This window comes from Nicotiana tabacum, chromosome 13 (genome assembly GCF_000715075.1).
Source record: "Nicotiana tabacum cultivar K326 chromosome 13, ASM71507v2, whole genome shotgun sequence".
Lineage (NCBI taxonomy): Eukaryota > Viridiplantae > Streptophyta > Magnoliopsida > Solanales > Solanaceae > Nicotiana > Nicotiana tabacum.
The window spans coordinates 23,405,882-23,419,450 of NC_134092.1; the positions used below are offsets into that span (position 1 = coordinate 23,405,882).

General features: G+C 37.2%; 2 protein-coding genes across 2 annotated transcripts; both read right to left on the reverse strand.

Annotated features, from left to right (window-relative positions):
• Window positions 1-6,964: 6,964 nt before the first annotated feature.
• Window positions 6,965-7,597, reverse strand: LOC107812960 (uncharacterized). Its single transcript, XM_016638149.1, has one exon. It carries the CDS (start codon window positions 7,595-7,597, stop codon window positions 6,965-6,967), a length of 633 nt encoding a protein of 210 aa, XP_016493635.1.
• Window positions 7,598-9,204: 1,607 nt separating this feature from the next.
• Window positions 9,205-9,870, reverse strand: LOC142168022 (uncharacterized). The gene has a single exon (XM_075228673.1). It carries the CDS (start codon window positions 9,868-9,870, stop codon window positions 9,205-9,207), a length of 666 nt encoding a protein of 221 aa, XP_075084774.1.
• Between the last annotated feature and the right edge of the window lie 3,699 nt (window positions 9,871-13,569).

Consider the following 13,569-nt stretch of genomic DNA (forward strand, 5'->3'; position numbering starts at 1 on the left):
GGATGTGTTAAGACAATTTGAATGTGACGAGAAGTGTTTCCTTGAAATGTAAAGGAAGGCCATTGGGTACTTGATTTTCATTTTGATGTGATGTACGGTCTCGAGGGTGAATGTTTTGAAGGATCTTTCACGTTGTTAAATTTTGTGACAAATTAAATTCTCATGTCTTGTCAATGAATTTGGACTCAAGAAGAGTAAGTGATTGTGTATTAATTGTGGTTGCGAATGGGTATTTCTGATGTTGATGGCTCTAGAAAGATGATCTCGGAACCTTAACCAATTATACCAACATGTCCCAAAATACAATACGAACTTAGTCGAGGCTTCAAACCACATCAAAACAACGAATCACACCTCAAATCAAAATCTATGAACTTTGAACTTTCAAATTCTATATCTTGTGCCGAAATACATCAAATCAATTCGGAATGATTTCAAATTTTGCACACAAGTCATAAATGACATAGCAGACCTATTCCAATATTCAGAATTGGAATCCGACCTCGATATCAAAAAGTCAACCCCCTGGTCAAACTTTTCAAAATTTCAACTTTTGGCATTCAAGCCTAATTCCACTACGGACTTCCAAATAAAATTCCGATCACGCTTCTAAGTCCAAAATAACCATACGGAGCTGTTGGAATCATCAAAATTCTATTCCGGGGTCGTTTGCATATAATTTGATATCCGGTCACTATTTGAACTTAAATTTTTAATTTTTCATCAAAATTCCATCTCGGGCTAGGGACCTCGGAATTTGATTCCTGGCATACGCCCAAGTCCCAAATCACGATACGGACCTACCAGAACTGTCAAAACACTAATCCGAGTCCGTTTACTCAAAATGTTGACTAAAGTCAACTCAGTTGAGTTTTAAAAGCTCTAATTCACATTTTAATTCATTTTTCATATAAAAACTTTCTAAAAAATTTTACGGACTGCGCACGCAAGTCGAAGAATAATAAATAGTGCTTTTTGAGATCTTAAAATACAGAAATAATTATTGAATTTAAAGATGACATTTTGAGTCATCACAGAGGTGATTTGAAGGTTCGACTAAGTTCGTATGATATTTTGGGACTTGATGGTATGTTTGGTTGAGGTCCCGGAGGGCTCGGGTGAGTTTCAGATGCTTAACAGATCATTTTTGGACTTGGCTTGATAGCTGAAGTTCTAGTTTCAGCAGGTTCTGGTTTCCTTGTACGCGATCGCAGGGATTCATTCGCGACCGCATAAGCTTTTTTGAGGCAGTGATATTTTGTGCTTCGCGATCGCGCGAAGCGGGATGCGATCGCGTAGCTATGTGAGTTTGTTATTTGTGAACGCGTGAAGAAGGTCGCGTTCGCGTAGAGCAAGTGGGGCGAAAATAGAAGTCACGCATTTTGTTCTTCGAGATCGCATGAACGAGTCCGCGATCGTATAGGTCTGTGAAGTTGTGCATCACGATCGCGTGGAGAAGTATGCGATCACGTAGGGTTAAATTTGGGCAGTGGAAAACTGTGCTTCGTGATCGAGTAGAGCAAATGACTAGGCAGTGAGTTTAAGTTCTGAAAATGGGACTTTGTCCCATTTTCCATTTTTGACGGATTGGGGCTCGGGAAGAGGCAAATTTTGGAAGATTTTCAGAGGAAACAACGAGTTAAGTATTCTTAACTCAATATTGGTTAAATTACCCGAATCCATGGTTGTTTTTATCATTTAATGGGTGAATTAAATTGGAAAAATTTAGAAAACCTTCTTGGTTTAAATTGAAGATTTGAGGGTCGAGTTGAGGTCGGAATTTTATAAAATTATTATGGTTAGACTCGTGGTTGAATGAGCTTTCAGATTTTGTAACTTTTGTCGGGTTCCGAGACCTGGTCCCCATGGGCATTTTTGAGTTATGTTTTGGATTTTATTTATGAAAAAATAGTATTTTCTCATGGAATTACAACAACAACAACAACAACAACAACAACATCCCAGTATAATCCCACTAGTGGGGTCTGGGGAGGGTAGTGTGTACGCAGACCTTACCCCTACCATGAGGTAGAGAGGTTGTTTCCAATATACCCTCGGCATCCTTCCCTCTAAGAACTCCCACCTTGCTCGTGGGGTGACTCGAACTCACAACCTATTGGTTGGAAGTGGAGGTTGCTTACCATCAGAGCAACCCCTCTTGTTTAAATTTTCTCATGGAATTAATTTCAATAAATTTTATTAACTGAAACGAATTATTTGTGACTAGATTCGAGGCATTCGGAGGCCGATTTGCGAGGCAAAGACATAGCAAAGTATAGAATTTCATGGCTTGAGGTAAGTAACAGTTATAAATCTGGTCGTGAGGGTATGAAAACCCGGATTTTGGATCATGTGATTATTTTGGAGGTGACGCACATGCTAGGTGATAGCGTGTGGGCGTGCACCGAGGAGATTGTGACTTGGTCCGTCCTGTGAAACTATAAATTTGAATAATTTGTTGTTAGCTATATGCTCTCTATGTGTTAAAGAAATTTGACTGTAAATCATGTTAAAAATCATGCTTGGACTATGTGATAGTACTGTTGGGACCCACAGAGGTCACGTACTTGTTGAATTATTTGCTAATTGTTGTATTGTACTCAGTCATGATTTTACTTGCGTATCATACCTCAGTCTTTCTTGATATTTTTTGATACTCTATGTTATCTTTGTTTGGGCTGATCTTTGTGATTTTCGAGAGCCCGAGATACTAGAGAAGCTGAGGACTGAGTAAGGCCGAGGGCCTGTCGGTGAGGTAATGATACTATGGCACGTGAGTTGTCCGTGCAGCACGTGAGTTGTCCGTGCGGATTATGGAGCTTGGGCTGTAGGAGCTCCTCCGGAGTCTGTACACCCCTAGTGAGCGCGGGTACCCATTGAGTGTGAGTGCTGAGGGCTGAGAGTCGAGTGGTTGAGTTGTTGTGATGAGTGGAGTGACTGTTGCCCTGAGAGGCTGTACTTGCTTTGCGTTTGTTTCTGCACTTAGTTGCTATTTGTCATTGTTGTGAAATTCTCTAAAAGAATTTAAATCCGGATTACATGAACTTGAACTGTATAAAACTAATTTGACTTAAACTTAGGGAATCAAAAGCATGTATACTCTCTGCTGGAATTACTGAAAATGAACTATAACTGCATAGCTTGTCACTATCTTTAGTTCCTTATTTATTATTGTTACTTGATGAGTTGGTTGTACTCATACTGTACCCTGCACTTCGTGTGCAGATCCAGGTGTTCCCGGACCTAGCGGGTGTTGATTCTCTCGCACAGTTGATTTTTCGGAGATTTAGAGATAGCTCCCGTGTTTCGCAGACCTTGTCTCTCCTTCCCTATCTCCTTGTTTACTGTATTTGGTCTTAGACTATTATAGACCCTATTTTCCATACTTATATTCATACTAGATGCTCATGTACTCAGTGACACTGGGTTTTGGGAGTGTTTATATATGTAATTATGAGTTTTCTTCCGCTGAATTTAGATATTATGTTTTCAAACTTCAAAGACATGGTGGTTTATTGAGATTGTCGGCTTGCCTAGTATTGGTATAGGCTCCATCGCGACATGTGAGATTTTAGGTCGTGATAAGTTGCTATCAGAGCCTAGGTTACATAGGTCTCACGAGTCATGAGCAGGTTTAGTAGGGTCTTGTGGATCGGTACAAAGACGCCTGTACTTATCTTTGCGAGGCTGCCGAACCCTTAGGAAAATTTCACTTTCTTGTATTCTATCGTGCAGAATTGATTCAGCTTGAAACATAACTTTTTGAATCACTTCCACGCATTGCGTATGTGCATATGAGCGCTCGGTATCAGTTGTGCATCTCCGGCTTGTGATTCTATGAACGAGGTTCAAGATGTGTATTCTGTATTTTGGTGATGGGCCAGTCTGGAGGACTTGAGGCCAGGTTTAGACCGCAGCTTAGGCTCGGTAGCTTCAGTTGTAACCTGTACATTTGGACTCATATGTCCGGTAATGTCCCTAAGAGTGGAATTTGTGGCTCAATAAGCGGTGGAATGGTTTTGTGATGAGTATGATGTAACTGCGGGATGTGTTAAGACGATTTGAATGTGACGAGAAGTGTTTCCTTGAAATGTAAAGGAAGGCCATTGGGTACTTGATTTTCATTTTGATGTGATGTACGGTCTCGAGGGTGAATGTTTTGAAGGATCTTTCACGTTGTTAAATTTTGGGACAAATTAAATTCTCATGTCTTGTCAATGAATTTGGACTCAAGAAGAGTAAGTGATTGTGTAGTAATTGTGGTTACGAATAGGTATTTCTGATGTTGATGGCTCGAGAAAGATGATCTTCTAAGAGACTTAGAGTCGGTAACATTTTATTGGTTCTGGTGCGACAGAGATGCATTTCGATTTGATGCAACAGTTGGGCAGCAAAATATGAGGGAATACATGACGGGAAGTGTTTCATGGTGGTTGAAGTACTAGCAGGTCAAGTAGGAGAAGTAGAGGTTGAGAAGTTTCTTAAAGGAGATGAATTAACCGAAGTAAGAGTGGCAGATTAGCATATGAATTCAATGGTAGGGTAGTCGTGCGCCTTGAGAAAGTGTAGAACGGTTTGGAATCGTGATAAAATGTGATTTGTCCTGCAGACTTTATCTGGAGTGATGGTTACTGTATGAAGAAAGATTGAATATGGCAGAAAGGAGTTTGTTTGAAATGAAGAGGGATGTGAAGATCTGATTATCGTTTTAGGTGAAATATGACTTGAGTCTGGAAGATATTGTTGAACTTTCAGTTGATGTCAATAGGGAAAGTGCAGACTTATACAAATGGTGGGCGAGCATGAGCTTAGGAGAATTTACTGATTATGTAGTCGTTGCACCCAGTGCAGCGTCGTTGGAAGATGTCTGTAAGGAATTCCACAGGTGGGTTATCTCCTGTGAGCAGTTAGCAGTGGCATAATGTTGATGAAGCTTTTATGAGGAATATTACTTGCTACCCATTATCCATTTTTGACGGATTGGAGCTCGGGAAGAGGCAATGTTTGGGAGATTTTCAAAGGAAACAACGGGGTAAGTGTTCTTAACTCAATATTGGTTAAATTACCCAAATCCATGATTATTTTTATCATTTAATGGGTGAATTAAGTTGGAAAAATTTAGAAAACCCTCTTGTTTTAAATTGAAGATTTGAGGGTCGAGTTGAGGTCGGATTTTGGTAAAATTAGTATGGTTAGACTCGTGGTTGGATGGGCTTTCAGATTTTGTAACTTTTGTCGGGTTCTGAGACGTGATCCCCACGGGCGATTTTTGAGCTAAAGTTCGGATTTTATTTATGGCAAATTAGTATTTTCTCATGGAATTAATTCCAATAAATTTTATTAACTAAAACGAATTATTTGTGACTAGATTCGAGGCATTCAGAGGCCGATTTGCGAGGGAAAGGCATAGCAGAATAAAGAATTTCACGGCTTGAGGTAAGTAATAGTTATAAATCTGGTCCTGAGGGTATGAAACCCTGAATTTTGTATCATGTGATTGTTTTGGAGGTTACGCACATGCTAGGTGAAGGGCGTGTGGGCGTGCACCGAGGGAATTGTGACTTGGTCCGTCCCGTAAAACTGTAAAGTTGAATAATTTATTGTCAGCTATATGCTTTCTTTGTGTTGAAGAAATTTGACTGTAAATCATGTTAGAAATCATGCTTAGACTATGTGATAGTACTGTTGGGACCCACAGAGGTCACGTACTTGTTGAATTATTTGCTAATTGTTGTATTGTACTCAGTCATGATTTTACTTGCGTATCATACCTCAGTCTTTCTTGATATTTGTTGATACACTATGTTATTTTTGTTTGGCCTGATCTTTGTGATTTTCGAGAGCCCGAGAGACTAGAGAGGTTGAGGGCTGAGTAAGACCGAGGGCTTATCGGTGAGGTAAGGATACTATGGCACGTGAGTTGTCCGTGCATGATATTATAGCACGTGAGCTGTCCGTGCAGCACGTGAGTTGTCCGTGCGGATTATGGCGCTTGGGCTGTAGGTGCCATTCCGCAGTCTGTACACCCCCAGTGAGCGCGGGTACCCATTGAGTGTGAGTGCTGAGGGCTGAGAGCCGAGTGGTTGAGTTGTTGTGATGAGTGGAGTCACTATTACCCTGAGATGCTGCACTTGCTTTGCGTTTGTTATTGCACTTAGTTGCTATTTGTCATTGTTGTGAAATTCTCTGAAAGAATTTAAATCCGGATTACGTGAACTTGAACTGTATAAAACTAATTTGACTTAAACTTAGGGAATCGAAAGCATGTCTACTCTCTGCTAGAAATACTGAAAATAAACTACAACTGTGTAGCTCGTCACTATCTTTAGTTCCTTATTTATTATTGTTACTTGCTGAGTTGGTTGTACTCATACTACACCCTGCACTGCGTGTGCAGATACAGGTATTCCCGGACATAGCGGGTGTTGATTCTCTCGCAGAGTTGATTTTCTGGAGATTCAGAGATAGCTGCCGTATTTTGCAGACCTTGTCTCTCCTTCCCTATCTCCTTGTTTACTGTATTTGGTCTTAGACTAACCGTATTTTTCAGACTTGTATTCATATTAGATGCTCATGTATTCAGTGACACCGGGTTTTGGGAGTGTTTATATATGTAATTGTGAGTTTTCTTCCGCTGAATTTAGATATTATGTTTTCAAACATAAAAGACATAGTGGTATTATTTAGATTGTCGGCTTGCCTAGTATTGAGATAGGCACCATCACGACAGGTGAGATTTCGGGTCATGACACTTATATCCCCTATATTATGAAAATCCTACGGTTACACTTCTTTTTTTTTGGTTAAACTGAATTTTTTTATTTAACCAAGTGTAAATATGTACAACCACACGCTCATTGGACTCTAGAGTCAAGTCTCATAAAAATAACCTATCCTTCGTAACACTTAAGTTCCACAGCCGGAGCTCAGACTATATGCTAACATGGATATCTATTTATCCTATCTAGTATTGCCCTCCATTTACAGTGTCTTTCTCCCATAATGTGCAATTTAAGACAATTTCTCTAACTCTATCCCTATTCTCTTTCCTTGTATTTTGAAATCTTCTAAGGTTCCTTTCCGTCCATATATGGTAGACTGCTGCTGCGAATGCACTCCCCAATATTTTCCATTGTATGTTCCTGCTCCTTATTTTTGTAGACAGCCATTCGACTTCTTCCTGCCACCTGCCTATTTGTCTATCAGTAACAAACAAGCTTAGCAGATTCTGCCATATAAACTTCGAGTATGGGCACTCAAAGAACAAATGATCATGTGTTTCCTCTTCATCAGTGGTACATAGGACACAAGACTTGGGCACTAGTATCCCCCATTTGGTTAATCTATCCACTGTTGCTAATCTTTGGTGAATTGCCATCCACAAGGCGAATTGATGTCGAGGCAGAATGCCTTGTGTTATGAATAATGCCTTCCATAAAACCTTTGGAAACTGTGGTTGGATTGAAGTATATACTTTACTGATATTGTATTTCCCCTGAGTAACATAAGTCTTCAGTTCTTGGATTCCAGCAACTAACCATTTTCTAGCCTCGAAAATCTTCCTCACCAACCAGCTATCATGTTTAGGTGTATCCATGGTCTCTAAGTCATTCTTCTTTATATATTGATTGTGGATCCACCTGACCTAGAGTTTATCTTTCTTTTGTGCGAGTGCCCACAGAAGTTTGCCTATTGCTGCTCTATTCCATATAATAAAATTGATGATGTTCAGCCCTTCTGCTGCTTTTGGCCTACATATGGTGTCCCATGCAATAGGAGCTTTCTTACCTTCAGTACCTCCATGCCAAAGAAAGTTCATGCATATTCCTGTAACCATGTCGTGCATCTTCTTTGGGAGAAGAAATACATGTGCCCAATAAGTTTGCATTTCAAGCAACACAATTTTAATTAGTTGGACTCTCCCTGCATTTGATAAGAATCTAGCAGTCCAACATCTCACTCTCTCTGCAATTCTGTCCACCAATGGCATACGCTGACTGATAGTGAGCTTCTTTGAGGACAATGGCACACCTAAGTATTTGAATGGCAGGGTTCCAGTGGTGAAATGCAATTCCTCCAGTATTTCATCCTTATATTGAGTCGGTACACCTATTACATACAGTGAGATTTTCTCCATATTTGCTTGCAATCCTGAGACAACAGAAAATTGTTCAAATTGTTTCATCATGAGATTAATAGACACCTTGTCTGCTCGACAACACATCAACAAGTCGCCAGCAAAGAAAATATGTACCACTCCCAACTTTTCCCATTTAGGATGATAGTTGATGTCTGGATTTGATCTAAGCTATTTCAACGATCTGTTCAAATATTCCATCACCAATACAAAGAGGTAAGGTGACATGGGATCTCCTTGACTCAACCCTTTTCTTGCTTGAAACATAGATGTTAATTCTTCATTAATCAGTAGAGCATAAGTAACTGTGCGTACACATTCTATAATGAGATTAACCATTTTATATGGGATCCCAAGTTCCAGCATAAGATCTCTCAAGAAGCTCCATTCAACTGAATCATAGGCCTTTCTAATGTCCACCTTAATCGTACATCTTGGTGATACTGTTTTCTATGTATACCCTTTGATCAGTGCATGAGCTAGTATTACATTATCCAAAATGTTTCTCCCTTCTATAAATGCAGACTGGGAAGGCCCCACCAGGTAATCCACAACCATTTTCAGCCTAGCAGTAAGTATCTTAGCTATAATTTTGTACATTGTAGAGCAGCAAGCAATAGGTCTGAACTCTTTTACATTATTTGGATTTGCCACCTTAGGTATGAGCGTGACAGTGGTACAGTTGATCTCTCTTAGTAGTTTCCCTGTTTCAAAGAATTGCATTACTGCTTTTATAACATCTTCACCAATCACTTGCCAGTTTTCTTTAAAAAATTCAGTTGGATAACCATCCATCCCAGGTGCTTTATCAATTGGCAAGTCTTGCACAGCCTTTATAATCTCCTCTCTTGTTACATACACTAGCATTTGTTGCTGCTGTGCAAGTGATAAGCAAGGGCCATCCTGACTATGTTAATGTCAATTCCAGGCATTACTGGGGCAGCCTCTCCTAACAGCTTCTTGAAAAATTACATAAACTCCTGTTGAATCTGTACAGGCTCAGTTAATCTCACATTCTGTTCTGTACAAATAGAGGTGACTTTATTTCTTGCTTGTCTAGCCTTCAGTTATGCATGAAAGTATTTAGTATTAGAGTCTCCATGAGTAATCCAGATAGCCCTCGACTTCTGCCTTAGGATCTTTTCATGGATAGCATCCCATTTCTCAATTAGCAGCAAATTCTTCTTCTCTTGCTTAATCAGTTGTGAGTTTATGTGATCATCATTCAACTCCTGCTGTATAACCTTTAGGTCCTCTCTCAATTGTTTGAGCTTCACCTCCACTGATGAGTATTTCCTTTGTAGCTTCCTACAAATGGTGTACATAGTGTGCCCTTGTATGGCTTGACCCCATAGATGTTTCACTACTTCCTTATACTCCTCTTGTTGCAACAGGACATTCAATAATCTGTATGGCTTCTTAACAAGCACCCTATATATTTCAGTGTTTAATAGAATAGGTGTGTGGTCAAAGCATCCAGGCATTAGATAGATTGCTTCAACTCCTGCATAAGCCCAGAACCATTCAGCATTTCCAAACACCCAGTCTATATGACTGTATATCCTATCTTCAGCCCTCCACTTATTACTCCATGAAAATTGAGCCCCTTTCTTGTTTATTAGCCCTACACCAATGTCACTGATGCATTGCTTGAAATCAACTACTTCATTTTGGTGCACAGGTGCCCCATTTAGTCTGTCCTCCACAGATAAGACACTATTAAAGTCCCCCATGATCAACCAAGGTCCTCTAATTGTTGTGTTGATGTTCCTCAATTGATCCTACAAAGGTCTTCTATCAACTATAGTATGTAGCTCATACACAATAGTTATATAGCTCTGGAATACAGAGTTTCTATCTTGTATATGGCAGTGAATCAGTTGTGAAGATAGCTTCAACACTTCCTCTGAGGTATATCCATAACTAAATGTATGTTAAAATATACTTATTCAAAAAATTAAATTTTTAAATAAAAAGTTCTACATATTATTTTTATAAATTTAATAGAGAAGATAAATATTTTTGTTGAAATTTTTTATTCACGCGTTTGATTAAATATAAATTGCTTAATAAGATATGCAACTATTAGTGAAGACTTTCTTAAATTTTAAACATGTAAGTTATCTGTATTTTTAATTAATTATAAAATTCTTATTACATATGAATAATTCAATTTTATTTTAGTTTGTTTATTTATTGAACCGCTGAAAAATTATCTTAAATTTGTTGTATGCTATTTTATTTGTGTAGGATTTTCATTATATGAGAGGCTTACATATGTTTAGAAGAAAAAAAAAGAATAGTATCATTATAGTTAAAGACTTTGGGAAGATAAAACTATTTTGTCAAATATATAACAATTCTAGTTATCTAATTAAGTATTTTTGGTTCATTTCATGTTTGAGAGTTAAGAAAGATGCATATTTCATAAAATAACTGCATGAATAAAGATTTACAACAAAAATGTTTATCCTCTTTTTAAAATTTTATAAAAATAACTACATGAATAATGCTATAATTGTAATTTATTATTTAAATAGTTTTATTTTAATAAACGTAGTTATACATAAAACTCATAGAGGGTGTAAGTGTAAGATTTTTATAATATAGGGGAAGTAAGTTTGATTTTAAAATACAACAAATGTATCTAAAAATTGATTGATATTATAATGATTAAACCTAAAAATTAAAATGAATAATAAAGTTAGCGATTGAAGTTTCGTTTCTAGATCTTCTGCTATATGTTAGTACAAAAACTAGCAACAAATTTCATTTTTCGTCACAAACCCGTCACTATTTTACAATACTTTTTTTCAGTTTAATTTTTATTCTGTTTAAATTCTATTTTAAGATTGAAGGTGTTTTTCATTTTATTCTTTCTTATTTAGAAGTTAATTAATTCTTCAAGTTATATACATTGTTGTTTTTCCAAATTTCTATATGAATATACTTTTTCATAACCGCATATAATTTTTAGACTAACTCTTGTCATGACTTTCATAGTCGAAATAAAAGAATTCTTCTACAAAAATATTTGCAGCTAATTTATTATAATTAACATATTATTACTGCAATAATAACCTCAAATGTATGACAATATATATAGTTATCGTCAATTATGAAAGGTAATTGTCTACAATTCATTTTGTCATACAAATAATTGGAACTATTAAGCTAACTATTTGTATCGTTTTTTTTTAACTTGAAGCAAAAATATCAATTAACTACAAGATTGAGTTTTAACTGATTTAATGTGACTAAAATATTATTATTGCTACACAAAGCTTCGAGTCGTTGCAAAAACTTATGAATAGCTATAAACTTTCACCACAACAATAAATATGTGGCTATATCATTTATGACAAATAATTGTAGTTACTAAGCCGACTATTGACATGATTTATTTAAAAATTGATGCAAAATTGTTTGCTCAACTACAATATTTTAATTTAAATAATTTATTGTGACTAAAAAAATTATTTTGCTACAGTAAGTTTCAGCATGTGGCAAAAACTATTGATTAGCTATGAAAGTTTATATTTGTGGCTATATTATTTTGTCATGACAAATAATCATAGCTATTAAGCCAACTATTGCCACAATATTTTATAACTTGAAGCAAAAATATTTATTTAGCTACAACAATTTGTTTCAAAAGATTTATTGTGGCCAAAAGTATACTATTGCTACGGTAAATTTTAACCCGTGGTAAAAACTTATGATTAGCTATGAAATTTTACTGTAGCAATAAGTTTGTAGCTGTTTAGGTAGTTATTGCCACGAAAATTAGTAATTATAGCAAAAATAATGAATTAGCTTTGTAAATTTAGTTTTGTAGCTAAGAAATTTTAAGAATTTATAGATAGCCACGAAATTCTAATTTTTTGGCTATTATTGAGTAATAGCTACAAAATTTAGATTTGTAGCTAAGGGTGGCAAGTGGGCCGGCCCGGGACCGCGGGCCAAATGGGCCAGGACTTGTAGGACCGGTATTCGTGGGCCTGGTTTGGGCTTCTAGGCCGGTTCGACAATTGGGACCGCTGGGACCGGGACCGTTTGGGACCGGGATCGGACCGGACCGGTCCCTCGCGGGCCAAACGGTCCCAACGGTCAAATTTAAAAAAAAAAATTTTATTTAAAATCTAGCCGTTGGGGGCTGTCACAAAATAGTCGTTGGCTATTTAAGAAATAGCCATTTAATCCCCCCAACTTTGTTTTAACCCCAAACTTTTTATAATTACATTGTTTCCCTATTTTCAACTATAAATACCCCCTCATTCTTTTATTTTTCTTACAAAATCATCAATCTATTACAATCTCTCTCTAATTTTCTTCTATAATTGCTACTATTGCTTACTTTATTGTTATAATTTGTGAAAAAATTGTGAAATTGGTGAATTGAAGTCTTCAAGTCTTCAACGATAATCAATTTTCAATAAGTTGTTCGTCAATTCGTTAAACTCGTTCCAACTCTTAAATTTTAATATTATAGCTTTGTTTGTTTTATTTATTTTCTATTACTTGATTAATTAAGATGGCTTCCTTAAAAAACGTTTTTGGTGAAAATAAGGGAAAATCCAAAAGTGACGAATCTAGTGCTCAATCTGTTCCTCCTCCACTGCCCCGGGCTCCCCGAATCAAATCCTATATCCGTCCTACACCTGCTATTCTTGGTAGCAATAATAGTTTATTATAATTTACTGAGAGTCAATTTTGCCATAATATTAGAGCTGGTGAACAATTTACTGAGAGTCAATTTTTCCATAAAATATTTTGGATCGCGGGGGAGGGGGGATGGGAACTTTGGCTAGACACATATTGAAACACCCTCAAGATAGAGTGAGATATCTTCGTCTGAAAGCTTTGGCCGAGGGGAAAAGTGTACATACTCCCAATCACAACTAAATGAGCTTGAAGTTTATTTGTCGGAGGGAATTGAGGAAGTGAATCCCGACGGCTCCTTTAATATGTTGGAATGGTGGAAGGACAAAGAAAATCACTTTCCGGTTCTTTCAAGGATGACCCGAGATATTTTAGCTATTCAAGCTTCAACAGTGGCATCGGAGAGCGCTTTCAGTCAAGCAAGACTTCAACTCGGTGATTATATAGCGTCTATGAGGGAGAGCTTGGAAAAATCAGTACTTTTCAGAGATTGAATCTGGTCAGAAAGAAGAAATTTTGGACTTGCTGAATCACAACCAGAGGAAGACGAAACTTACGAAGAAATGCTAGCTGAACTTGCGGAGGATGCTGCTTCGCCTGAAAGCGGCGATGACCAATCTAGTTTTCCGCCACCATCAACGGAAATTCCTCCGGACCTTGATGGATTTATGAAGTTTGTAAGAGATACCATGTAACATGTATGAACAAAAATTAGTATGTATTATGTAACTTGTATTTTGGCACATCTTGATTAGTTTCTTTTTCTTCTC